This window comes from Zonotrichia albicollis, chromosome 12, assembly GCF_047830755.1.
Source record: "Zonotrichia albicollis isolate bZonAlb1 chromosome 12, bZonAlb1.hap1, whole genome shotgun sequence".
Lineage (NCBI taxonomy): Eukaryota > Metazoa > Chordata > Aves > Passeriformes > Passerellidae > Zonotrichia > Zonotrichia albicollis.
The window spans coordinates 20,176,174-20,200,002 of record NC_133830.1 but is presented as its reverse complement, the minus strand read 5'-3'; the positions used below and the strand labels follow the sequence as shown (position 1 = coordinate 20,200,002).

The 23,829-nt window shown below is 44.1% G+C and overlaps 1 protein-coding gene across 8 annotated transcripts in view; it reads left to right on the top strand.

Annotated features, from left to right (window-relative positions):
* The window catches only part of IQSEC1 (IQ motif and Sec7 domain ArfGEF 1), a 298,040-nt gene that overhangs the window by 54,809 nt on the left and 219,402 nt on the right, over positions 1 to 23,829 (top strand). For all 8 annotated transcript variants that reach the window (XM_074550173.1, XM_074550167.1, XM_074550165.1 and 5 more), the window contains exon 2: positions 3,503 to 3,532. In XM_074550173.1, coding sequence (XP_074406274.1) covers positions 3,503 to 3,532 — 30 coding nt within the window. The remainder of the gene's footprint in view (positions 1 to 3,502; positions 3,533 to 23,829) is intronic.

Here is a 23,829-nt window from a genome sequence, read left to right as displayed (position 1 = left end):
CTTTTCCCCAGTTCTTTTTATTCTGATGGAGGTGACAGCTCCAAGGAGGTGAGATCTGAGTGGGATTCCTACCACAGGGGTGGCTCTGTCAACTATTTAAAGCCCTGTCCACTCGTGGGTTCTTACAGAAAGGTTTCACTTCTGCTTTTGGCTGGTTTTATACCACATTGTGCACCCCCAAACACAAATCCTAGACAAACAGAGTCTCAAAACTGTTAAAATTACTTGCTGTATTCTTTTACAGGACAACTCACTGCCCGGATAAAATATCTGCTCAGCTAGGAGTTGTTGCAGGGGTGGTTGTGTATCTCAGTCCATATCACACACCTTGGTTCTGAGCAGTGTTTAATGTGGAAAATGATTACTCTCATTAGAGTAATCATTTTCCTCTTGCTCATTAGAGAGCAAGAGGAAAGCTGGTCCTAGAGCTGCCTTTGGAAGCAGACTTACCTTGGGCTGTTCCCCTCTAAGTGCAGCTTTAGGTGTAAACAACAAATCAGATGCCACAAGGCTTTCAGCTTGTTTATCGTGGCTCTTGGGGGAATAATGGGAATTTAACATTTCCTGTTGGTGTGAGCAGAAATCCTTGGGATGAAGAAAGGCCACTGAAAGAGCTCTGCTGCTGCTGGGGTTCTGAGGTCCTCCTGTCCCCTCAGTGAAGAGGAACCTGGAACCTCTCACATTCCCAGTCTGAAGGGCTTTTCCATCCTGTGCTTTTCCCAGCGTTTTCTTTGAAATTGTGTTATTCCTGTAAATGGCTTCCAGTTTTTAGGAGCTGACACTTCCCACCATGGATGGTTTGTTGGAAAATTGCCAACCAAGTCAGCAACTGGAAGCCAAGATAGTTGGTTTGTTGTTCTCCTGCATGGGGTTTTTATAGGAGGATAGTGGTGACAAAGAGAAATCCTTACGGTGGTGGGAGTGGAGCTGGTTTCTGAAATATCCATGTTTTGGATATGGACTGACAGATGGTGATGGCAGTACTTAATTAAACTCAAAAATCATTCAGGATTTTAATGGTCACTTACAGAGGGTTGACAGCCCTCTGTAAACCTCAGGTGCTGGGGTTTTTGTTTTTCTTTACATTTTATTTTTGGTTCAAGGTTTGTTATGGTGGTACCTGTTCCTCCTGGCATCTGTCTGCAATGAAATTACAGTAATTACTACTGGTAGGAAAGTAATTTCTGCCTCTCTTGGCTATAACAATCTCAAAAAGGATGTATTTCACTGTATTTCCTACTGAGAATGAAATTCTTGGGGTCAGGAAGAAGGCAAACTTGTACTTCAATAGGAGTGTAATATGGTAATATTTAGTTCTACTCAAAATGAAATCTTGGAAACCATCCAGGGCTGAGGGGAGAAATCTTGCAGACCATTGTATGACATTTATCTCATCAGTGATACAACTCAGATATCTAAATGGAATCTGTGCTGTTCCAAGTACTACAGCACAGAAGATATTCTCTATATTGTGGGCTTTTAAATTTTTTTTCCTTTATGGTCTACCTTGAAATAAATAATGCAAGATACTGCCAGAAGCCTTTTCACCTTTCTCCTTGTCTCAGCTGTGCCAGTATCATTTCTTTTGTGTGGGTCAAAAGGAAAAAAGCCAACCCAGAGCCCAGCACATGCTTCCTGTGCGAGCAGAAACATTAAATATCGATCCCCAGTCCTGCCTCTCAAAGAATGCTCAAAGAAAATCGAATGCTTTGTCTCAGACTACAAGCAGTGGTTTCTTTCGGCTCTGTGTTCATTCAGCTCTGCTCATCAATTACTCATTCCCTGAGCAAAATTGACCAGCTCTGAACAACTCTTCAGAATTTACCCGAGTAAATCTTACCCTTGAAAATGCAAATTTAGCAACTGAGAAATTTCCCAGCTTTTCTGGGAAACATGAAAGTAAAGAAGGGGTGGTGGGGGTTGTAGGCCCCCCTTTGTTGCCATTACCTTGCAAGGGTTCAATATTGCTAGAGTTTTGTACCTCCTTGATGTTTCTCATAGGCAGCTCCTCTAAGCATTGATTCATCCTCACAGCAGCCAACTAACGCCAGTTCTTACCAATCCACTCTTTTATAACACTCTTATTGGCTACAGGTGTGACCTGTTAAAATCAGGCCTGTTCCCAATCTCTAATAATTGGCTCAGCTGCAACTCCTTAATGGGGTAAGGTTACTTTCTATACTACCTTTATTTTATCTTGTGTCCCCCTACACCCCATTGCCTGTTTTCTGGGCTGTGCTGGGAGGTGATCACCTTGAGATCCCCCTCACCTCACTGGAAGCATCCTGGGGCTCCAGGGAGAGCAGGAATGGGCTGCAGGACTTTGGGGATTTGGGCGCCTGGTGCCACTCAGTGACACTGGCTGGCTCTGAGCACTGGGACATGTTCTACCTGCTGGGTGAGTTTGTTATTCCAGCCCAGGGGAGAGGCAGGGAATGAAGCCATTAATTGCTGTCTCCTGTATTTGGGAACTTGAAAGCACAAGCAATTACAGGAGCATCTTTCCCAATAAGGTGTGTGCTCTGCCAGATGGAATTTGCTGAGAGCTGAGTGTGGGGAGGTGGCACCTAAACATTCATTAATTTCTTCATTTCTCCTGGGAGTGCAGGGCTGAGCTCAGCCTTGTGGGACTTCTGCATTGGGAAAACTGCTTTGAAGTTGTTGTGTCTATTAAACACAACTGGTTCTTACCTGTTCTCCCCTTGTCTTTGTGGAGGCAGCTTTGGGAGTGAGGGAGGAAAGGAACTGGGCAAATGGTTCTATGTTTTCTTCTGGATTTTTGTTTGGTCCTGAAATTTGAATATTATGTTCCCATTCCTCCTTGGAGAAGAAATCCTGTTCAGTGTGAATAATCCTGAATTAAGTTTCTTTGCTTAAAAATATTGGGGAAAGAGAAGAGGCTTGGTTCCATGTTTGATTGATGAAATTCTCACCTTTAACCTGCCCCTCTGTAACTTAAGACATCCCTCCTTTTTGCACATTTCTGAAATTCACAGAAGTGTGAGGTTTTAATGATTTTAAATTACCTTTATTTGCCAACCTTGGCCCTTTCTGAGTGTCTGATGAAGCTGAGTGTTGGATTCCAGAACTATTTGCCTGTGACCTTTTCAGCTGAAGTTGAAGAAGAGATAAAGACAAAAATTAAAATGTACAAAATAATCTGCCTCTAGAATAGTGTCAGAGTGTTGCTTCCCGCTTGTAAGGATGGAAAATAAATCTCTGTGCGTGTTTGAGGAAGATCTTTATTGAGGATTCAGAGGGTGTCACCTGTTTGAATATTGCAGTTATTGACTTCAGCTGTTAACTGGGTTTTGACTTCTAATAGATTTCCTCGAAGCTTGAGTGGATTTGTTTTTTTTTCTAAATGTCTTATTAGCAGAAAAAGTACAACAAGCCCTAGAGACACTCACTGAAGTACAGAGGGGAGAGCATGCTTGAGAAGGTTTTGAATGATAAATGCTGGAAATAACTGTGTCCTAAGTATTTGTGTTTTACTTTACAGGTCTGAAGGTGACAGCTCAAGAAGCCTCAGGTATGTGTGCATCATTTTCATGTCTTTGTTCTAAGAAAGTAGTTTATTTAAAAGTATTAAATAGAAATTGATTTTTTTTAATGTGGGCATTTTATTGTTTTTGCTTAGCATGCCATTGGTGTTTTCAGTAAAGGTTCTTCTCCCTTGGAGAAGTTACTGAGTGACTCTGTCTCCAGTGTGATTTGGGAGTGAGGGATTAGTTTGGATCATTACAAAAGATTGATGGTTAGTTCCTGGTGCTCCCAATCCAAGTTCCTGGGAGCTGTGTGTCAGCTGCTGCGTTTGGGGCAGCATCTGTGCTGAGGGGACATCCATGGGCTGGTTCTGGCTTTCTTAGCAGTCTCCTCCACCTGACAGGGAGAGCCTTCATTGACTCATTATTGCAATGCTCATTCTGCACTTGGAAGGATCAGATAATGTGCAGAATTTCATGTAATTATCAGATACTTTACTTCCAGCTTGCTCCCTTGGTGTTTTATACTCTGGGTGGTTTTTGTTCCTACCTCTCTGCACACGTGGCTGAGCCAAGCGTGCAGAGCTTGCAAAAGGGCTCTCAATGGGAGAAGTGAAAACTCCATCCTTGAATCTGAAAGTAGTCCATATTCATGAGAGCATTGCCATTGAGCAGAAGCCTTGATTCTCCAGCAGTGTGACTATTGATCAGTGATAATGAGGTTCATGATATTGACTGTGGCTTCACCATCATTCCTGCAGTGTGTTTTGGGACTGTCAGGATATTGCATCTTAAGGCGCTGTGTTTATTTATTGTAAAACCTCAAAGCCAAGGCAGGACCTTCCCCTGCAGAATTAAAATCCAGTTCTTACCCACAGGTGTGCAGACTGTCCCCAAGAAGTCTGTAGGAAAGGATTAAAGATCCTTTGAAATGCTTTTGACTTTAGCAGAGTTCAGGATCAGTGTGGTGTGGACCTGGGCTGGAGGCTGTGCAGGGTGAGGTGGAATCTGTCCCGAGCACAGCCACTGAGCTGGATCTGATCCCCAGGCTGCAGGGGGATGCCTGTGGGCATCAATGCATTCTCTCCCTGGGGTTTTAGCTCCCAGCAGAGCTGCCATGAGCTGGTAGGCTGTGGAAGGACCAATGCTGCTCAGCTGCTGCAGACTGAAGCAAAGCCCCTGGCATGAGGATTTCCAGCAGTGTGTTGTGTTTGAGCCTCAGTGATCACACTGGTGTGGCCCTGAGCCTCCTGTGGGATTTGGCTGCTCCAAGGATGTGTGTGTGGAGCTCCTCTCTTGCAGAACGTGTTTGGGGGGTTCAGGCAGTGCCTCTGCCTTCAGCTCTGCTTTGGTGCTGCCTGAAACCCAAACTCCAGCCCTGGCTCCTGCCAGGCTCTGTCCTGCACTGGGTGTTCCATCAGGGCACTGCTGGAAGGGTTTGCAGAGCCTTTCCCACCTGGCAGGAAGGGTCAGCCCAGGCCTGTGCCCCTTTGGGACCTGGCAGTGCCCATGGGGCCCATCCCAACTGGCTGTGCTGTGCTGGTGGGAACTGTTGGGGAAAATGAAACAGGAAAGCCTTGTAAATATGATTGTCTGGCAAAAGATTTTGAGAATATAGAAACTATACATGAGATTGAAGTGAAAGCAAGCTTTGAGATACTTTAGTTACTGAACAACTGGAAAACAATGGTGTGGCCAGCTGAAGGTGATCCCTTTGATGAAACAACACCCTCTGCTTGCAGACAGGCCCAAGGGTCAGAGCAGACCCTACAGCTTGGTAGAAGGGGTCAAAAGAGGAGTTTTTAGGGTTTAAAATGTAACCCAGTATGGTAATGTAATGATTCTTATAGGCTGTATGTAAATGCTATAGGATTTGTATCTTGTACTAGATTGGTTAGTGAGAATCAGAATATTCAACACAGAAGAAGATTTATTGTATGGTAACGGGAACTTTGCCCTCTTGCCTTTCACTCTTTATCCTTTTACTCTCTTACCCTCTCATCCTCTCTCCCCCTCTCTTCTCTCGGGCCTGCTCTGAGCTGTGGCTGCAGCTCCAGCAGGGCCCTGCACCCAGGCCCTTTGCAATGAACCCCAAATCCCAGCAGGGCCCTGCACCCAGGCCCTTTGCAATGAACCCCAAATCCCAGCAGGGCCCTGCACCCAGGCCCTTTGCAATGAACCCCAAATCCCAGCAGGGCCCTGCACCCAGGCCCTTTTCAATAAACCCCAAATTCCTGACCTGGCTGCAGAGATCTCTCGTCTTCATCTGTCCCAACCATCCTACTCCCATCAATCCTACAGGGACCCAGCACCCTGTGTCCTACAGAGCCCTGGGGCAGCCAGGCTGGGCCTGGGTGCTGCTCCCACCCTTCTCTGAGGCTGTTTAGGGAATTAATTGTGTTACCCAGTGTGAGCTCGAGCTGCTCCAAGACAGCTCCAGCCTTCTCTGGCAGCCTGATTTTAACCAGACTGATGCAGTAGCAGGCAATCAGTGTAAATTCTCTATCCCCCCTCTTAAACTGCATTTTCTCTGAGGTGAAATGTCACTGAGGCTATGCTTTTGTGTTTCTGCCTGCACAACATCCTGGTCACTGTGGTCTTGTCTTGGGCAAAAGCTCCCCAAGCTCTGTCGATGTTTGGGCAGAATCCTTATGTTGTGGTTAATTTGCTTCCCACTGTTTTCCTTTCTTTCTGGCAAATGAAGATGAAATGTAATTATCTCAAATGAAATGATCAGTCAGGGGAATAGTGCTTAATCTCTGGAGAGATCTTTGTTCCTGCTCACAGAGGCATCAGCAAAATAGCAGCAAATGCAAATACTGGCCAGCCAAGTGCTTCCATGGAATCAAGGGGTGTAAGGAGCCAGGAGCAGGTGGAAGGCAGGGATGGAATGTCCTGTCCCAGTGTTGACTGCACAGACAGAGTGAAGTCAGAAGGGTTTGTGTTTGTGGGCAGTAAATGAAAGTATTGGTTAGGATTGGTCGAGTCTCAGCCACTGAAGATATGAAAGGATCACTCCAAACAACCTGAGATGCAGCCAGAGGTGTTGGTCTCTCCCAGCTGGGTGAGTGCAGTCGGGCTCCTGGCCCAGAGACTGGTCTGGAATAGCTGCTGTTTGTCATGCTGGAATGGAATATCCAATACAAGTGATGCCCTGGAATTTTACACTATTGCTCAGTTGCAGAGGATATTGCCCTGGTGTATTTGTTTTCAGTGGCTTTATAGCTGCTTGTAACGAGGAAATTGCATCCACAAGATGTTTTATTGTGCTGTGAAATGCAGAAAACAGAATCTGTGCACAGACAAGGCTGACACAGCAAAGCAATGTGATTCCAAATAATACATTAAAACAACCAAAAATCACCTTGACTTTATTTGTTTCATTTGGCTTTCTCATTGTGACAAAAAAATCATAAATTATCCTGTTGTACAAGCCCTTAAAATTCTTTCTGCTTATAATACAGTTGTACAGTAATAAACTCACATTGCTTTCCCTTTGGGGAATGGCAGGCTGAGGTATTTGTTAAATCTGTGAAACTGGGGACATGGCTTTGAACACTTTGCATTCTGAAGTGCAGTGCACACACACAATGTGGAGCTGTCAGTGTGAGGAGCTGCTTTAATTAGGTGTCTTTGTTCACATGTTTCCAGGAGAAAATGCAATTTGTTTTACAAGGCATTTTGATATTTAGTGGTGTGAGGTGACAGCCACAATGGAGATGTCTGTGCAGGATATCCTGTCAAAGTTTGCAGGGATTGTCTCAAGCTTTAGTAGCAGATGTTCCTTTTCCTTGTGTGTTTGAAAATCACCAGAGTGGAGGATTTGAGCAGAGTGAGGAGCAGAGGGGTTCAGGGAGCAGCTCTGATGAGCAAATCTCTGAAACCTGCCTAGAAACATCCTCTTTGAGAGTTTTGTTTCTTTCCACTTGCTCCTTCCTAGTTGTGTGCTTTTAAAGGAGAAACAAGGTACAAATGAAGGAAGCTGTAACAAAACTGCTTAAAAGGAGAAGCTTTCATGGCTCCTGAGCTGGGAGTGCCAAGGCTGTTGCCTGAAAGTTGTGGTGTCCTAGGAGGAGCTATGAAATAGGCCCAGGAAGAGTAAAAATCTGAAGGCTAATTTAAAATTAAGGAGAAAAAAAAAAAAAAAAGGGAGCAGGTGAAATACTAATTATGGGGAAAACATCAGCTGAGTTATTTAGCTGAACTAAAAGAAAATTGTGATTTCTTTTCCCCCAGTCTGTAATAGATGGAGGAAATCTGTGGAGTTGAGGATCTCACAGAAAGGCTGATTCCTGGTAAAGGTGCACATCAGATGAAGTGGAACAGTAATTTTCTAATTTACTTTAGAGCAGGAGAGAATTGTGGAGGATCAGCCTCATTCTGTGCTGGTGCAGGGGGAGGATTGGTGTGAAACAGACCCTGACCAGCTGCAGGAGGCAGCAGCACAGAGAGTCCAGCAGGAAGCAAAGTTTTAGGAACTCTTTGTTTTGTTTTACTCCGGGAAAATCTGCTTGAACTGTGTGACTCAGCCTCCTCCCTGAGAACCTGCAAAGTACAATTAAACACAGAGGGACTTGTAAAGCTAATTTTCAAGTAGGAATGTATTGCTGTGCCTTCTAAATGACTCAGTGTCTATATGTAAAAATGGCCTTTTCTGGATGGTTTTAATCATTCTGTAATGATTCTGCCACAGTTTTATCACCAGTTCTTAAAATGTGCAAAATCATCACTTGTTAGTAATTTTAAAACCTCCCAGATTTTCTTCCAATAGATTTTTTACATAAATGTCAGGCTGACCCTCTCCAGTGGAGTAGAACCTGATGAGTCTCCTGATGTTAGTTTAAATTAGTTTTATTGCTGTTAACTGAAATAAAACATATGGAAACCGCTTCTGGTAGTTGAGATGGCTGTGGAGCTTCCAGCGGCTTTCAAATTAAGATTAAATCTGAATTTCAGAATGAAAGGACAGTGATGCATTCAATAAATTGCCAGAACTGCTTGTATGACATCTTTAACAGTGATAATACATTTGTCATGTTAAAAAAATCCTTTTTTCTCCCCCCAAAACTGTATGAAACATAGAGCCAACCCGATTTCTTTATTTCAGTCCCAGTGTCTTGGCTGTGGAGTTTAAGCTGCACTTGCTGGGGAGCAGGGGGGATGCGCTTGTGGTTTGATGGTGTTCAAAAGGTGCCCATAATTCTGTGCTTTATGTGGATTTTTACTTTTCTGGATTTCTTACTGAGAATCTTCAGGCCCTTCATGATGTTTCATCACTTTGCCTTTGGGTGCTGCAAATGATTCTGTCACAGCCACAACACCACCAGTGTTTTGTACAAAAATGTCCTGCATGAACTCAATCTGTTTTCCCCCTGTCCTGGTTTGAAAAGACAGGTGTTTGCTAAGGGAAGCAGGAGCCTCCCCTGAAAGGGAAAATGTCAACCCCTCCTTTGAATTATTGTAATTTTGAAATTAAAAGGCTTTCAGGTAAAAATATGGGAGCAGGAATAACAGTTCTTTACTAGGAAAACTAAAAATTCTAATGTAATAGTACATTAAAAAAACCCAAACCCACTGCCACAGTCAGAGCATGCCCTGCCCCCTGTGTGTCAGGGGGTGTCCCAGCCCCATCCCATGGGGGCTCAGCCCTCCTGCAGTGCCAGCTGTGGCTCTGCTGCAGCACGGATCCTGCACAAGGGGGGAGTTTTCCTCTGAAATTCCAGTGGTGGTTTAGATGGGCCTGGTCTTTCTCTGGGAATGCAGCGGGCAAAGGCTGCTGAGGTGTCCCAAACCTCAGATTGGATCCAGGTAGGAATGCTTGGCTCCTCCCCTGGGCGGAGCTTCTCCCCATGGGATGATGGAATTTTATCAGCCCTGCAGGGACACTCAGTGGCCCATTAACAGAAAATATCTCCTGGAAGGAGGATGGATTTGTGAAAGAGGTAAAGAAAACTGCCCAATGAACAGAAGATACCTGCCCCAGCTCTGACAGATGGCAATTAAATTCACACCCAGCTAAACCTGAGACACCCCCTTGATCCCAATCCCTTAGACTCAATCCTCACGGAAGTCCAAGAGCATTGTGAATGGGTGAATTAGAGGAAAAAAGGATGTTTGTTTTTTTGGCAGGTGTTGTGTAAACACAGGTAGGTGTCTGTTTGCAAGCAGATGAAGTTTTTGCAACAGGCCATACATTTTATTAATAGTTTGACTTCTGAATTGCTGCAATCCTGCTTTTTCTACTGAAAAGTAGAATCAAGTCTGGCTGAATGTTGGATGCCACTCAGGTGGGTAAAGCAGCACATGCAAGCTTTTTGCCCACAGTTATTTTCCCTGGAACAGACAGCTGTAATTTATGGATCCAGTGCTGATTGTGCTCCGCAGAGCTCCCAATGGGCTGGTGGTTGTTGAATTTGCAATCTCAGAAGGACAAAGCTTTGTGAGTGGTTTCACATTAATTCAGTGCAGCTCATTTCTATCCCCACTTCTTGGAGGGGCTGCTCTGGTTATCTGTGAGATAAGGCTGTTTAATGAGCAACATGTGTGCACAGCTCAATTCAGGGAGCCCAGGGCTTGCAGTGCTCTTTGGAATTTATAAAGCACTTTGAGTTTCCTTCATTATTTTGCCATTCTCTCTGGGCTGCTTTTGTTCTTTTCTATTAGAATTCACAGGAAAAGCTGGGTGAATCTTGGGGTTGGAATGGGAGTATAAAGAAAGGGGAAATGTAGGGTGTTTTGTACTTTCTGTGTGCTCTGTAATGTTCTTGGAGGGTTTTCCCCAGATCTGTGCTGTGAGCAGGAGAAATTCTCCTGCATTTCTCCCTTCCTTCAGCCACCTGCAGCTGCCTGAGGGGTCTCAGTCCTGCAAAACAGAACTGGGACACAGCAAATCCAACAGAATCCCCTGGGATCACAGAATATCCTGAGTTGGAAGAGACCCACAAGGATCTCAAAGTCCAACTCCATCCCCACTGTAGCAGAGTTCCAGAGGGGGACAGGGCATGGTCTGAAGATCTCTTATGGGTTTAAAGTAGTTATTCTATTTATGTATTTATTTGTAATGGAGATGTAGTGTAATTCACAGAGCCCTGTGAGGACAGGAGTAAAACCTGACTTCAGGAACAGAATTCATTTTCTCTGCAGAACATTGAAAATAGTCTGCAGCAGCTATTGGAAATCCATGTGCAAACTGCTGGGATCGTGAGTAGGAGACAGGCACTTCTGTTGAGGAGCTGCCTCTGTGCACTGGTGGGAAAAAAGTCTCTGCTTCCTTGCACATAATTTGTTTCTTTGAAAAGAATTCATGTATGAGACATTTCTAGATAGGACTTGAAGCTAAAGCAATTTTCCTGTAGTGCTCTGCACACCAACAATTTAAATAAAAGGCAGAATTTGCCCAGTTTTTCTTCCTGCTCTATTGCTTTATGTAGGTGGTCATGGTTAGATCAATTCCATCCAACAGGAAAATATGCAGAAAAAAATAGATCTGTGAAAATAGTCTGATAACTTTCAAGTCCTTGTTTATTTTTTGCTTTCCTAATCTGTATTTTAGGTAGTTTTGTGCCTCTATGTAGTTCAAGAATGGTCCTTGGATTAGGAATTAACCATGATTCAGGTATCTAGTTCCTTGTCTGAGCTGTTTTATGATGCTTTTGGAAGTGTTCCAGTAAGTGCAATTGTCAATAAATGGAAGATGAAGTGAACAAACTGTGTGTTGGGGAAGTTGAGAACAGTTACTAAAAACACAAAGACAGAAAATTTCAAGTTTCCACAAAATGCATTATAAATTCTTGGAGTCAAGGCTAAAGCTTCATTTGCATTTGTGACTGTAGCAGCCAAATATTGTATTGATTTCAGATTATGCTGATGTTGTTGTAGCTGGGTTTTTAAGTGGAGCTGTAGATTTTGTCCCTTCTCAGAGATGAACAAAAGGCAGTAAAAGAAAGGCTTTGCTGGAGATTGCTGGTTATTAAAGCTCAGTGAGGGCTGTAAGCTGGGAGTTCTTTAGTAAAACCCCCAGAGTGGGAGCTGCAGCCTTTAGTGCCTCCCTGCTCTGCCCCATCCTGAGCTGTTTCCTCTGGAGGGAGGAGCAGAAAGTGAAGCCTTTCCCTTGTCTCCTAATGGATGCCCTCACTGCTCAAATCCCATATTGATCCTGCACTCTCAGGAGCTGAACAGATCTTTAAATCCCTGTCAGCTTAGTCTTGCCTAACTTCTGCATCAATTTGGCCTCATTAACTTTTCGTTGATTAAATCAAACACATTACTTGGGATACCCCTGTAATTTATTTATAATAATTAACTGTGCCAGGGGAATAAGATTTCCTCCTCTGAATTTTAATTCAAGAAGCAGTATCTGTACAGAAAAATAGAAATTTGAGCTAAAATTAATAGAGCTGCATGAAATGCTGTACATTTATGTGCATTTACCATACAACAAGTCTGTAGAGGATAAGCAGGTACTGACTCTTGCTCCTGGTCAAGTTTTCTTTGCCCCGCTGTGTGTATGGTGCTCTCTGATGAATCCCACACTCAAGAGCCAAGTTTGGAAGTGTTCCAAGAGCACAGTTAGCAAATGTTCTCTGGGTATCCTCAGGCTTTCATTTTCTTCAGTTATTTTTATTTATTATACAAAGGAAATTTGATGTTTCAGAATTTAGAAGTGGTAAAGATTGGAGTGTATTTCTCGTTAAAATGAACTTGAACCCCAGTCCATCACATCCTTCCTTTCTGGATCCTGCAAACCCATCATGTGCATGAATTAGGATGACTTACCATTATTCTGTTTTGGGTAAAAACCATCCCTTTGTGCTCAAACAAATATCAGAAATCCAGCAAGAATTCATTTCAGCTGCTGGCCCTCTCATAACCCTTCTGCTTTGATGCATAAATTGAGGGAAGTTTCCACTCTGCAATGAAGATGAGCATTGCAGCTCACCCATTGTCATTTATTATGTGCTCAGAGTGTGCTGAGATAAGCCTGGCTTGCCTGGGCTGTTGCAGCTCTTGATTTTTTGTCATTATCTCTTTCTGCTGCTGTTGGCTTTGAAAGGAGCTGCTGGTAAATCCCCTCCTGCCCCTGCCAGGGGACAGCAGCCTTGAGGCACAGCCCCAGAGGAGTGAGGAGCAGCCAGGACACGGCAGGAGGGTGTTGGAGCTTTTCTTTGGTTGTGCTCCTCATCTGCTGTAAATGATCCTTGCTCTTCCAAGAGCTGTGGCTGTGCCCTGCAATGGAATTGCCAATGCCATGGCTCTAAAATGGGCTGCACTTCCACAAATAATGTAACTGTGAGTTAGTTGGCACTGCTGGATTTAGGCACCAGAACCATTTCACTGCCTGCTGACAGAGCTTGGAGAAGCACAGAGGAGTATCTGGGAAAAGGTGTCACCACTGAGGGGTGTGCACGCTGCAGGGGAGGGAAATTCTGTGTGGATTGCTTTGGGGTGCTGAGGAGGAACCAGGCAAAGAGCACTTCAAACTGATAACACAAACAGAGCTCGCTTCACAGCGTGAACCAATCTCTTCTGGAGATTCACCTTCGTTTGAAAGTCAAAGTCACTCTTCCAAATCCAGATTCATAAGAAATGGCTGACTTAAATCCTAGTGAGAAGCAGTCCTGGTTTATGTCAGTGTTAAATGTAGGTAATGATTTAAGTATTTAAAGAAGTTCTTGAGAATTCTTAAGGCATTTAAATACATATTACTCCATGTACCTTAATCACACCAAAAAGAGTATTCTTCTAATTTCCTGTCTCAGCTCCACAGCAGATGCAGACAAATGTATGTGTTTGTTAGTGGAACTGTGGAGGCAAAAAGAGTGGAAGCTTTAATATATTTTTTGTTCCTTTTTATTTTAATTCATTTTGTAGAAGCAGTGTCAACGTGTGCTGAGCAAGGCTGGAGGAAGAGCCCAAGGGTTACTCTCCACTTCACCTCACTGTGTCTATATTTTGGAGAGGTTGTTCACAGACAGACTGACAGACCTGGTGTGGGAGGAGCAGGATTGTCCTCCTCACCTTCAGCCTCCTGGATGGCAGTGTTTCAGGGCAGAGATTTCCCAGATGTGTTTCAGTTTTAGTGCTGCTGAGTCCTGAACACTTCTCAGCCTCACTGAGTCCTCTTTACCTTGTGCCCTCCAAGAGTGACCCCAGTTCTAATTTACACCAAACCATTAAAACTACAACCTGAAATAACCCCCCAAATCCCACAGTCCATCCTGCAGGGTTGGGTGGGATCAGATTCCTCGTGTACACAATCAAACAGGGAGTTTTGTGATTGCCACACAAATCCAGGGGCTTTTGGGCTCTGAGTCCTCCCCAGCTCTGCCCTCCCTCCCCTCAGCCACTTCCAGGCTTTTATGGAGGTCTTTAATGGGGTTCAGTAATGAGCTTTTTAATTATCACTTGGAGGCCAAACATCCCGATGCTGTTTCTCAGCCAGAACAGGTCAATCCTAAAGGTGTAGGATTAGATGGGAATCATAAAAGCTGATTATTTCTTAATTTTTTTTTTTTTTGCACTTAGCCAGTGGCAAAATTGATACCTACTCCTTGAAAGGATGTAGGAGGCTATTAGGCAGTGGATAATTAACAATAGGAGGAGGGTGGAAAGGCACAATAGGACTGTAAATTAATTACTGGTTCTTTATTCAGAAAGGACAACGTGATTCCGGAAACTTGTCTGCTCTCAGTGCCAGCTACAAGTGGGCAATATTAGGGAATAAAATTATGCAAGTAGAAAATAAGTGTCCTTAACCAGGTCTGCAAAAGAGGAGTTTTCATTTCTGGCTCCTGCCATAGAAACCCTTAGCTCTTGCTTTGTCCTCCTTTCTCCTAACAGTAGTGCAGAGTGTGATGGGCAGGAAATTTCCTCTGAAATGGAAGAACTGAGCAGTGGACAGCCAGCATTGACCCCCGTGGGCTATTTCCAATTGAACACATCATTCCTTCTATAAATTCCCCAAGTGGTGTGGGATCTCTGGCTGGAGCATCTTTGTTCTCCTGTAGCATTAGAAGAGCAAATGAACTCCTGCCTGTCTATGACGGTCAAATATCTGCCCAAGCCACATGGACCCCATGCAGCTGTAAATAATTCTCATTAGGAAACAGAAGCTTGTCATTTGTGCTCATTTTTGGGGAGGTACAAGTTTAAAAACTGGAGTTGTAGAGCTCTTACCCTTCAGTTGCAGTGCACACACAGCACCTTTCACATTAAAACTTCATGTGCACTTAAGTGATGCTCTGATGAACTGCTGGTAAAAATCCAGATGAAAATAGAGGTCTTGAGAGATACTGTGATGTGGATTTGCTTTTTGGAACACCAGGAAGTGAAAGCGGAAGGGTTTGAATGGTGGAGCCTTTTTAGAGCAGAGAGATTATTTTTAGGTTTCCAGATTTAGAATATTTCCTTGAAGTCTTGTTGCACCACCATAGTCAGTAATTTCTATTGAAAACAGAATGGTTTTTCTGTTGGGCTTTGTTCATTTTGTCTTGCATGCAAGCACTTGCAAATGTGAGCAGCACTGGCAGGAACCATCAGCCAAACACTCAGAAATTCTCTGTTCAAGAGAACCACCTCACAGATGGTGAGCTCAACACTCAATTTTAACAGCTGTTCTCCTTGAGAGAAGGTATTGATTCTAAAAGTTTTAGAAATGGAAGGAGAGGGAAAAAAAACAGCACAAGAAATTGGTTTTCTGTGTCTTTATTATTGTGAAAAGCTTAAGGAAGAGCTTGGGGTGCCAGTAATGGAGTTGGAATGACCTGCTTGGGGTTGATGGGTGATTCATGTGGATGGGTCTGGATTAAAAATGGCCTGTACCACCTTGAAGGGTAGAAAAGCAGCACTGTTAACCCAGGGAGTCCATAATAGCTGGAAATCCCAGTTATTTGGGGATTTGTTCCTGCATCTCCCTGGAGGTGGGAGCACAGTGTCAGGGGAGGATTCTCCTGGAGATCTGCTGGGACAGACTTGTGCCTCTTGTGTCTGGGTTCATTTGTGGTTGGCTGTCGCAGATATCTTTTATGAAAAATCCTTTCCTTAGGATTGTTCCTCCTGAAAAGCTGGGAGGCCTCAGGAACAAAATGTAAACAATGGTTATCTGCTGCTGTGGAATGCAACAGGTGCATCTGGGATTGGTCCATGTTGGATGTTTGTAATTAATGGCCAATCACAGTCAGCTGGCTCAGAGAGCTGAGCCACAAACCTTTGTTATCATTCTTTCCTATTCTATTCTTAGCCAGCCTTCTGATGAAATCCTTTCTTCTATTCTTTTAGTATAGTTTTAATATAATATATATCATAAAATAATAAATCAGCCTTCTGAAACATGGAGTCAGATCCTCGTCTCTTCCCTCATCCAAGAATCCCTGTGAACACTGTCACAGTTGGCTTCTGGGTTTTTTGTTGTTTTTATTTTTTAATTAGGAAAACAGCTGTAGCACCACAGTTGGGATGATCTCTTGCCATCAGAACCAAAGTATCTTGAAGCTCTTTATTGCTTTGGGCATTGGGATGAGCTGGCTGTGAGAGGAGAGTGGGGCTGATTTTTAGGATAGTGATTTTAAACCAGGTGTTTGTAGCCCTTCCTCTCTCCTTTTCCCAAGTGTAATTGCTTCAAAGCCACACAGTTCCCAGGAATCTCAAAACATTTTCCCTCTCCTCTGGGCATTGGTAGGTTACAGAGGGTGAGGTTGCAAACTGGGGACAAGAAGGAGGTGGCAGAGCAGTGTGAAGGGCACAGAGGGAGGAGCTGTTCCACAGCTCCACCAGAGCAGCAACGGGGCAGGAATTCCAATATTCTTTCCAATTTATTTTTTCTCTGTCCCTGAACTCACAGCTGAATCCAAAAAGCTATTAAGGAATCACTTGAAGATTTGCTCTGCCCTGGAGGGCTGGGAATAGCTTGTTGGAGGGTCCTGTGCTGTAAAATATCTGTGATTCAGCTGATTGATCAATAATTTAACCAAGTGATTAAACTGAGGCTGTAGTAAGCAGAAAAAACTGATTGGACAAAACAGAAGATACTTTGAATTAGGAAGAAAAGGTGAACACTGATTTTGTGTGTGTGTGTGCACATTAAATGAATAGGATTTTTAAACTGTCTCCAGAAGAGGCATTTTACTGGGTAGTATTTGGGAAGAAGATAGCACAGAACATCAGCATTCTATTACCTCAATATCTATGATAATGAAAGATGCCTGCACTTACAGGGACAAGTGGAGCATGAAATAGTGCAGGGTGTCCATGGTGGGAAGATGGAAAAATGTTCAGGAAAAAGCAAATTGGCAGAAAATTATAAACTTGGCATTGATGGCCATTGATAACTTGATGACCTCAGGTAACTTCCACATCAGCTCAGTCCCACTGAGGACCACAGAATGTGGTGAGGACAAGGGGGGATGGATTTAAGCTGAAAGAGGAAAGGCTTAAATGGGATATTGGGCTGGAATTCGTCCCTGTGAGGGTGGGCAGGCCGTGGCACAGGTGCCCAGAGCAGCTGTGGCTGCCCCTGGATCCCTGGCAGTGCCCAAGGGTTGGACATTGAGACTGGGAGGTGTCCCTGCCATGGAACAAAATGAGCTTTAAGGTCCCTCCCAACTCAAAGCACTCTGTGATTCAAAGTTTGGGTGAGCTGGTTTTGACTAAGCTTGCCTGATGTTAAGTGGGGATTTTGTCCTGGGGTTCCTGAGCAGCACTGGGGGCTGTGACCCAGCCCAGGGCTCTGCTCAGGGCAGGAGGGGCTGGAGGTCACCAGGCACAAGGGAGGGGATGGGGAAGGGGGGATTTCACTGCCGGTTGTTGGGGTGAGACCTGTGCCCTCTCAGAGCCCTGGTTCAGCCTTAATCCCTTGGAGTCTCTCCCCTAGGAGCCCATTAACTGTAAACTGTAATTAAAAAGAAGAGACTGTGACTTCAAACAGCCTCCTAAGTGCCATTTTCTGTACAAAACAATGACAAATACCTCGAGATAAGAGAAGGCTTAGTGCATTTTAATATCTTTATGATGAATAAATCATCTCCTTTGTAAGGTTAATGAAAGCAGATGGATGTGAGTGCTGGAATGCAGTTGCTCATTAGGAATTCCCTTCCAAAGTGTGTCCCTGGGCAGTCCTGACCAAACACTCCCCGAGGAGCTGTGGTGTGAAGTGATGATGCTGAATGCATGAGGAACAGCAGACTTGCCAAATATTTACTGAACTGCACTTAAATCCCATTCACATCTCACCTTTCTTCTCACTTCAGGAAGGAAGGGCTGCAGTGTCACAAACACTCAAAAAGGGAACACAGTTAAGAGTGTTTGCTGTTAGTGAGACTTGCCATTGAAATAAGGGCAAGTATTCCCAGCACAGAGTGGAATTCTGCTTTTGTGGACACTTTTGTCTGTTGTGCTGATGCTAAGTGTGTATTTTGATATGTGAAGTGATAAGATAAGCACAGCAGAGTTTGCTATTGCTGCTTTTTATAGTTTCATAAAGGATGTTCCTCACTCTTAAAAAGGCACTGTGCAGCAAAAATTCATTCACTTTGTGTGCTTTAAGCTGGCTTAGAAACAACTTCAGAAACTGGCTAAAAACCAAGCCAGAATTTATTTATTTGAAATGTCTTATTCTTTCTCCCTATTTCTCATTAGATGCGAAATTTTTACTTAATGTTAACATCTTCCAAGTGACTCTGGAGGCTCAGATGGCCACTGGCAAGCAGCAAGCAGCTCTGGGTATCTGCAGCCTAAAAATGAAGGGATTTGTAAGTGCCTAAGAAAATCTCTTCAAAAACAAATCCCTGGCATCATCATATGAATACCTAGGAGTGTACAGCTTTAGCTGGGTTAGATATGCTGAACACAGATATATAAAATATGTTCTATGTGTTATTTGATAATAAAACAATGTCCGTTTATTGCTGAATTAATAGCATTTTATTAAAATGCCTCTTCCCTCTTGCAGTATCTTGGCTGGAAGCTCATTGTCCCTTTTCAGTCCCTGTTCCTGTGATTAGTTATGAGGGATCAGCTGGATGTGCAGGCTGAAAACCTGCCCTGACTGCTCCTCTCTGTGCTTGAAATGGTCTCTGATTTTTCTGATGGTTTGTTATTAGAAAAACCCAGCAGCTGTGCTGGGGCAGGAGCCCAGCTTGTTCTGGTTAATCAGGTTTTGTCACATCTGCCTTATGGGACTCCTGTGCTTAAAGCTCCTGGCTGCTCACTGAGTTCTCCTTGGGTGGCTGTGGTGGGTTTGGGGAAGCAGGGGTGCTTTGGAGGGACAGCAGAATGATTTCTGGAGGTACAGCAGAGTGATTTCTCAGGTCTCAGGTGCTTTGGAGGTACAGCAGAATGATTTCTCACCAACATTGTGCTGGGCTTTCTGCTGGTTTTGAGCAATGAGCTGGAGTACGATACAAGCCTTTCTTCTCTGATGTGGCTCAAGTTACTGTGTCAGTACTGCTCTGAGGATTTCAGAAACCTGTCCCAAGGGTCTGTAAGAGCTGTGGCAGGTCACAGTTCTATCCCCATCACTGATTTCCTTCTGGTCTCACTTAAGGCTGGAGGTGCAGCTTTTCTGTTTCCCTTTTCCTCCCCCTAGCACTGACTTTGCTGTGAATCAGTTTCTCCTGTGTGCCCTCCCTAAGTGTCTGTCCCCAAACACACACGGGTGACTCCTCAGGCTCCTCATTAACTAAAACACCTCCAGAGATGGCTGCAGTCCCTTTCAGCTTGGCAGGGCCCATTTTCAGGGTGCTGCCTGCACACAGGCTCAGCCAGAGAAGCCATGGCTGAAGTTCATCCTGGTGTTGGAGCAATGTCCTCATTAGTGCTGGGTTCCTTGGGGTGGGCTCTGCAGGGTCAGGAGCTGCATTCAGGGGTCCTTGTGGGCCCTTTCCAGGATATCCTGTGGTCCTACATTCCATAATTCCCTCCTTTTGCTGGGGATGAGCTGTGGGAAGGGAGAACACCAGGGAGGGTTGTGGTGGGCGCAGATGGGGCAGGGCAGGGAATCTCGCTTTCTTCTTTTCCTAGGGATTGTGTTTGGATAAAGAGTTCCATTCCCTGTTGAAGGCTGTGGGATTTCTGCCACACAAATGATCGCTCTGAGCTTTTCCTTCCTCCTTGGCATGTTTGTGACACTGGCTGCAGGCTTGTGTTGCACTTTGCCATGCAAGTGGTTTATACTAAGGGAAAAAATAGAATCAAGTTCCCAATAAATAGAACTGAAAATATTTTTAGAAGCTTGCTGCTTGATCAAGTAACAAGCCTCATGTTCCTCAGCACCTTCTGATGAATAATGAAACAATGCCATGGAAAGGGGGTTATCCAGCACTGCAATCTGCCCCTGTTTGCCTGGCTCTTGTGTGATAGCTGCCAATTAATAACAGCACGTTTTGAAGCTGGCAGTCGTGAGATTTTGGAGATCTGGAATGAATATTGACCACTTACATTCAGAAATCATTAAACAAGCATTTCTTGCTGAGGAATTGTGTCCTGAGTCGTCATCCCAGACTGTTTTGGGATCAAATCTCATCTCCTTGCAGCCCCTCTGCCATGGGCAGGGACACCTGCCCTGGACCAGGCTGCTCAGGGCACAGAGGTGCATTTCAGGATTTTGTAGATTATTTTAGTGCAGAGAGCTCCTTTTGATTTTCCCTTTAGTGAGAGATCCTCGTTGTGGAAGTGCCTTTGCTGCCCTCCCTGGGGTGGATTTGGGAAAAGCTCCCCCAATGTGAGTCCTGCCAGGAGCTGGGCTGGCTCTGGAAGCAGAGTTGAGCTATCTCTGAGTAATTTTCCATTTGCATTGCTTACACTGCTTATTAAACCCCAGCTCTCCAGTGTAAGTGGGTAATAATGGCTTTAGTTAACGAGGGCTTGTTTGTGAATAATTAATTCCCATTTCAGAATCCCAGGGATCTCTGCTCAGTCGATAATGATGATGCTGCTGGCTGGTGTCCTGTTACATAACCGGATTTGGGAGGGGAAATGCATTCATTCCTTGGTGAAGGACCTGGTTCAGTGCAAGCTCCTGCTTGTAGCAACACAGATCTGCTGCTTTGAAAAGTCTGGAAACGTCACAACAGAGCAGCTCCCACTTTGAAATGCTGAGTGGATGGGGGAAAACTGATGCTGCAATATGTGAAATGGCTTTTTGGTGTCATTTTGTACAAGGGCTGTGCCAGCTCTTTCCCCCTGCTTTGTCCCATTTTCTGCAAAGTGGAAGGAATTGCTGTTGTAGCCATGGGAGGTGGGCTGGGATTTGGGAATGATCTGGATGGGATGTCCTGGTGTTAGAGAATGGTTTTGATGCTTTAAGCACTTCCTTACAGAACTGGATGAATAACATATTTTTATTTCCACTTATTAAGACTCCTAATGCATCTCAAAAAGTTCTTTTTTCTTTAATATTCATGTGGTGGGACTATCAATGGGATGGGGTTTTTTTTAGCACCATTTATTGTATTTTTCTTTTCAAGAAATGATGTTCATGATATTGAGGCTGAGCATGGTGCATGAAGAGCCCCAAAGTTGCTGTACTTTGTGTAGGAAATAAAAGTTATTAGTCATGTGGAACAGCTAGTAAACAGTAGAATGAAAATTTTAAATCTTAATGTTACCACTTTCATTATGAATACAAGAATGCTAGTAATAATGCTTTAAATTATATCTAAAGGTCCTATATTTTGAAGTGAAGGAACAGCTGTAATTCTGTAGGAAAAACTGTTACCTGAAATGTGTTTACTGTACTTTCAATAAGATTAAGAAAATGAAAGTATGCCAGAAATTGTGTAAGCAAACTAATACTCAAGGCTCAGATGTCTTCAATAACCTTTCAATTTTCTCTGTTGCCTTTGTTTAAATCATATTTTTAAGCAATAAAACCTGGGTAAACACTTCTAATGTGGTTTGCAGGACTCTTTCCATAACATATAACAGTAAAAAATGTGGCCAACACCAAAATCTGCACTATAGCTAAGGAATGAGCTTAGAAGACATTTTCTTTCTGATGGAGATGCAATTTCCATGTCCATTCACAGGCTGCTGTCTGCTGAATTTCCCTATTCTTTCTGGGAATACAAGAGAATCAGTGTTGCCCTTGGTGAAATCTCCCTTATTTGTTGGTTTTTACCTGCCCAGGTGGGGCTGCTCTACCTCCTGCTTTTCACAGAACTGTTCAGACATGTGCAAAACTTGAATTTACAGCAAAGCATTCAGTGCTGAGTGTCCATGGAGACATCTGTGGTGGTGTTCCAGGGTCCCCAGGACAAGGGAAGAGATGAGAATCTTGACTCCACGTTTCAGAAGGCTGATTTATTATTTTTTGATACATATTATATTTAAAGAAAATTATATACTAAAACTATCCTAAAGAAAGAGAGGGGAGACATCAGAAAGCAAGCAAGGAAAGGAATGGAATCAATAATAAAATCTTGTGACTGCTTACAGCCTTGACACAGGTGGCTGTCATTGGTCATCAAGTAAAAACAATTCACATGCTGGGTAAACAATTCTCCAAATCACATTCCAAAGCAGCAAAACATGGAGAAGCTGAAGCTTCCCAGCTTCTCAGGAGAAAAGATCCTAGCGAAAGGATTTTCCAGAAAATTTGTCAGTGACAGACATCCTGCACACAAACTGTGCAGTGTCTCAGACATCTTTTATGAAAAATCCTTTCCTTAGGATTTTTCCTCCTGAGAAGCTGAGAGGCCTCAGGAACAAAATGTAAACAATGGTTATCTGCTGCTGTGGAATGCAACAGGTGCATCTGTGATTGGTCTCATGTGGTTGTTTGTAATTAATGGCCAATCACAGTCAGCTGGCTCGGACTCTCTGAGACACAAGCCTTTGTTATCATTCCTATCTATTCTTAGCTAGCCTTCTGATGAAACCTTTTCTTCTATTCTTTAGTATAGTTTTAATATAATATATATAATAAAAGAATAAATCAAACCTTCTGAACATGGAGTCAGATCCTCGTCTCTTCCCCCATCCAAGAACTCCTGTGAGCACCGTCACATATGGGCTCACCCCAGGGCCAGGATCAGACACCACTGGGGTGGGTTTGGTTGGGTTTGGAGGGGCTGATGGGGTCTGGAAGTGCTGATTGAACTGCTCCAGGTCTGATTTAACCCTCCAGTCCTGGCTGGGCTGAGCTCTCCTGCAAGGAGGGAGCTGCTCCCTGAGGGATCCCTGGGAGGGCTGATGGATAATTTAATGCAGCCCTGGTTGCTTGAAATGCATTGATCTTTAAAAACCCTGTGTCATCATAAAAGTGAGCTGGATGAGGTAGCTGTGCTTGGGTTTGTGAGGTGGAAATGCACTGGGAGATGCTGGGGAGGACTTGCTGCTCCTTTTGGAAATGAGTTGTTAATTGTTAGTGTGGCACAAACTTCACTGGCTCTCAGTCAAGCCATGAGGCAAGAAGGGTTTTGTCTTCCACTTTAACACACAAATTAATGTGTGAAACTCTGCATTTCTTTGTCTGTGATGGGGTTGTTCAAGTACTGCCATGAGCTCGTGCCAATGAGCTGAGGGATGGAATGGTATAAAAGTGGAATTAGGCCAAACATCTCCTGCTTCAGGAGACAAACGCTGGAGGGGGGCAGAGCTGCCATGCTTCTGAAGGATTTGATTTCCTTGGCTTCTGGTAATCCCAAATCCAAGAAGGGATTGAAATATCTGAGGGCTGGTGTGGACTTAGACTGAGATTACTCCACAGATGTGTCTGAGGTGATTGAAGTTCCAACCTGTCAGTGCTGCTTAAAAACCAGAACCTGAGAGTCCCTGCCAGGGAAACAGGGCTGGTGTCCCCAGCAAGGAGAGGAGAAAGTGCCATAAGAGGCATTTTCTCCTTTTTGAGCCTTTAAAATGTGTTATCAAAGCTGTGTGCTCTGCAGGAAGACTGGTGTGTTAAACTGGCTGAGCCCTGGCAAGTGCTGGAGCTCAAGGCAGGATCTGAGAGCTCAGGGCAGCACTGAGTGCCTGGACAGTGCAGTGGGAAGGCAGAATCCTCCTTGGCAGAAATCAGCCACTTTATGTGCCAGGAAATTGTTCTGTTCCCCTTCCTCCTCATTCTCCTCCTTCAAATTAATACTGAAACTGGGAGAAAAAAGCATCTAACTTAGGTTTTCTATTTGTTCTTTTTGTTTTTTCTTTGTTGGTGGGTTGGTTTTGTGTGGACTTTTTGGTTTTATTTTTTAATTAGAAAAAGCAGAAAAACCGTGATGGCTGAGGTTGAGTTTAGTGTGGTCTGGCTGGCACCAGCATCTTTGCCTTTCTGCCAGATTCCCTGGAGATTCTGAGTCCTGTGCCAGCAGCATCCCTGCACTGAGCATCCCCACCCAGCTGTGCCCCTGCTCCC